Raw genomic sequence first — 4,117 nt, 5'->3', positions numbered from 1 at the left:
AAGGAGTATGTCCTTGACACACACAAACATAATAAGGATATGTGCATAAAAATTATTGGATTTAATTATTTAAATATAATATGGTCAGCTGAAAAAAGCGTGGTATAATATATTTTTAAGAGCTTTGTTTTTATTTTTCAGAAATAATGTGAGTTATGCATCCACTTGCAATTGTATAGGTATCGCCATCGGAATGTTTATTGGTTCTGTTTGCCCGATTCTTCTTTCATCCGAGCAATTCTGTAACAGATATTTACGACTCACACCCGGTCCAGGAGGAATAATCAGTATCAAAAGTACGTCATAAATAGGTACTACCTGAAAGGATTTTTAGCAAAGGGAAGTAATAAGTAATGTTAAAATTATAATATACATTGCTTTAAGGGTAATAATTGCCCCCCCCATGACTTCAAAATATCTACCCCAAATTAAGAACTATTTTGTCAAATATCTAGAAACATTTTGTTTCAATAATACTCTTTTTCGTTGCCTGTCTCGGACTTTCAAATTGTATTCTCTAGGTGCTAACTAGTGTGCAGATATCACACTGGAGAACCTTTTGAATTTCTAAACTAGCGGCTGATTATTTGTTTTAAACGAAAATGGTGAGTAGCCCCCCCGTGCATACATCGCAGTGCATTTTATTTATAGATTTATCTAACTAACCTATACATTTCAAACAAATTCCACTATTTCTTTATTAAAACATTTAATAATGACTATGTTAGTATTATTTTGTGATTATTATCAAGTAGATATACGTAGTTTCGTAAAATGATAAACATTATTTGATGAGTGTTCATTGATATATCTTTGTTTTTACAGGTCTCATCTTTCTTTGGGGCGTCGTGTTTTTATTAATCACAACTTTAGTTACTATCTTTAAAAAAGAAAAGGATACTGGGTTAGAAGATGTAAAGATCAATATTTTTCAGAATTATAAACTAATATGGAGTCTATTAGAGCTTTCTAGTATGAGAGTATTTTTGATAGCTGTTCTAACATCGACAGTAAGTACTTATTAAATGTTAAGTATAGTGAAATATTGACATTTTAACTTTTTAATTACCTATGCATAACATTTTTAATTAAGTACCTGAAATATATCGCAGTATGTACCTATAAATTCTAGGATTCTGTGAGTCCGTAACAATTATATGAGGTGTACTTGCCTCTTGCTAAATATGCTTAAAAAAATTTATTTTTATATTAACATAGCATAGGTTGAACTAATGTTTTAAATAGTTTAACATATATTATTGCTTTTAACGTTTTAGTCAGTTATAAAGTACCATAAAATGCCGTTAATGGATTCGTAGTATAAAATTAAGTAAAAGTTTCAAAATTGCATTGATCGCTGAAAATTATAATATATTTATTACAATATTTATAATTATTTTATTAATTATAATTTACAATATATATATATATATATAATACACATAAAGATAATATTTTGTATAACGCATTACATATTACATTAACACAGGTACAGGTACTCCAAAATATTTCTTTACTATTTCTAATAACTTTAGGGGGCAGTTAGTTGTGTTTTAAGGAAATTAATATAGGAAATTTAACATGGTTTCTATAACTTGTAAGTGTGTGCAAAGTAAACGAACATTAGCATGCGTGGGTTTAATCTGTAATCGTTTTCGGTCAATATATCCTAGAAATGTCTTGAATTATAACAGTAGGCCCTCATAATACAGCCCGTAAGGTCAGTCGTTATTTAAATTTACCGTCAATTAACTTACGTACGCATAGACGCACAAGCATTGACGGAAATATTAATTTATTATCAACTTTTTTCAATTTAAAACACTGGTTTTAGACCAAAAAGCCAGACAAAATTGAAGGAATTTATTTAGTTTGACTGTTTGACAGATTTAAATTTTAAAACTGATTTTCATTGATTACCAAGTTTACAGTCGAGGCGATATTGAATATCAATTTTATCAGCTGTGATATTAATAAATAAAAATATGATATTTTTGTATTTATATTATTCATTATGACACTAACAATAATTTGAAAATTAAAAATTTGCCTCCAAGCAAACCTAGTAAACTTGTTAATCAATCATAATCCGTTTTCAAAATTAAAATCCATCAAACTAAATTCCTCCAGTTTTGTCTGGCTTTTTGGTCTAAAAGTCACGCATAGGAAATAGTATATTGTGTGGCAAGGGCGGGAAGTGAGCCATTTCAGTCGCGGGCGTCGTGTGCGGCACGAGCCGTAGGCGAGTGCCGCATTTCGCCAAAGACTGAAATGGCCTTCCCGCGCGAGTCACACATACTATTTTTTGTCACGCCCTTGCGTTCATGGAAAAGGTTATGCAGAGATCTACGCAACAATTATAGACTATTCTACAAAATATGTTTAAATGTTGATGCGTCATGCAAGGAGGTTATACTATACATTTAAGATGTAACCAAAAGTTTATGTTTTGTAAGAACCGTGGTAGGTATACATTTTAGTTTCTGGTTGTGCAGGGGATACGCGCCCGGCGGCCGGCACTTTTGGGGATTTCTTCTTTTCCGCCCGGCACTTTTGGGGATTTCCTCTTTTCCGCCCGGCACTTTTGGGGATTTCCTCTTTTCCGCCCGGCACTTTTGGGGATTTCCTCTTTTCCGCCCGGCACTTTTGGGGATTTCCTCTTTTCCGCCCGCTGGACGGAAAAAGGACGCTTTCGAACGCTTCAACCGTGGTCGAAAACCAAACTTTCGGTGCAGGCGTGACAAAAAAACTTTATCTGTGGCGTAGCGTTTGGATAACATAAATACTCACAATTAAAGTTATCAGTTTGAGAACATTAGGCTTTTTTGTTATTTCTTTTAATTGTTAAAAACTACTGGCAAGTGCAATCAAAAAAATAAAATCGTTACGATACAGATAATGTTCTATCCTATGCGTTGTGGAATTTTGGCAATTCTACTATAAATACAGAGTGAGCCTAGTTGTCCCGTGTAAAACAGTTTTTGCTATGTTGTGCATTTGTAAGACAGAGACAACGCATGCGGGTGTAGCGTCCTCTTAAAGGGGCTCCAGTCGATGAAAAAAATTAACTTGACAAAGATCAGATAAAAATCAGTTTCATATTAAAATACATATTTTATACAAAAACAATATAACTTACAGTGCGTCTTCTTATTGAAGTTCAGTATAATCATTTACTGGATAAATATGGCTGTCTTAGTGTACCGTTGAGTGTTGCCATAACCATATTTTAATCTTTCTTGACCTGTAGTATTTTAAATCAAAGAAGTATAATGAAGAAAAATAACTCTCTTTTTAGAAATTGTTTTTTACCTAGTGTTGTGTATTAGCGATAACGATAATTGAGAACGACCCGCGTCGTCGTATTGTGGCGGCGCGAGCGTCGTGGAACCGGTCTGATATGGCTTTGTAGCGCTTCGCGTTTTCGCGACAGTCGACAGCGTACTCGCGACCCGATGTATACCGATCGTCTTGGTAAATCATCTTATTATAATATTATGTCACGTGTTTTCTGTTTTATAATAAAAGTAATAAAAATCGTAATACAGTCCACATAATAATCGTCGTTATTATTTCGTATACACAAAACACCTAGCATGGTTAAAAATAGAATCAAATTCGAACATTTTCCAAATAATATAATAAGTACATAATATAATTATAATAAAAATCGCTGGTGACACCGGTTTAATGTGTTATAAATATGTTAACAATATAATATAATATTATTTGATCTTCAATATAATATAATGAATTTAATTCTATAATACAATAGTAGTCTTTCTCTTGTTCGATTTATATAGATTGGGTATTCTACAATGGACACGGTGGCGAACTTGAAATTAATTGACGCTGGTGTTTCTAGAGATGACATTATGTTAATGACTACTGCCATGTCTGTCTTAAGAATATTCTTACCTCTTCCACTAGCCAAGTATACTGGGGGTCCGAAACCGCTCAGTTTGTATATGAAATGTACGCCAATAAGGTACGAAAAATGTATTTATATATTAATTTTTTGTAAAAGTAAAAATGAATACACGCTGTATGAGGCCGACCGAATTCATTTTAGATTCTGAACGAAGTGATGAATGTATTGATTTTACAATGATGTGTG

The 4,117-nt window shown here is 32.7% G+C and overlaps 1 protein-coding gene across 1 annotated transcript; it reads left to right on the top strand.

Annotated features, from left to right (window-relative positions):
• The first annotated feature begins 108 nt into the window (after positions 1-108).
• LOC100574661 (acetyl-coenzyme A transporter 1) lies at positions 109-4,109 on the top strand. Its single transcript, XM_003248905.3, has 3 exons — positions 109-296; positions 826-1,010; positions 3,804-4,109. Exons 1-3 carry the CDS (start codon positions 194-196, stop codon positions 4,077-4,079), a joined length of 564 nt encoding a protein of 187 aa, XP_003248953.2. The 5' UTR covers positions 109-193; the 3' UTR covers positions 4,080-4,109.
• The last annotated feature ends 8 nt before the right edge of the window (positions 4,110-4,117 follow it).

Source organism: Acyrthosiphon pisum, chromosome X (assembly GCF_005508785.2).
Source record: "Acyrthosiphon pisum isolate AL4f chromosome X, pea_aphid_22Mar2018_4r6ur, whole genome shotgun sequence".
Lineage (NCBI taxonomy): Eukaryota > Metazoa > Arthropoda > Insecta > Hemiptera > Aphididae > Acyrthosiphon > Acyrthosiphon pisum.
The sequence above is the reverse complement of the archived record's forward strand: the minus strand, read 5'-3'. Positions and strand labels throughout refer to the sequence as shown.

Bases quoted from the DNA above. Each gene is read 5' to 3' on its own strand.
- LOC100574661 (XM_003248905.3), top strand. From the start codon at position 194: ATGTTTATTGGTTCTGTTTGCCCGATTCTTCTTTCATCCGAGCAATTC. The intron at 297-825 runs GTACGTCATAAA...TTGTTTTTACAG, and splicing joins AGGAATAATCAGTATCAAAA to GTCTCATCTTTCTTTGGGGC. The intron at 1,011-3,803 runs GTAAGTACTTAT...CGATTTATATAG, and splicing joins TAGCTGTTCTAACATCGACA to ATTGGGTATTCTACAATGGA.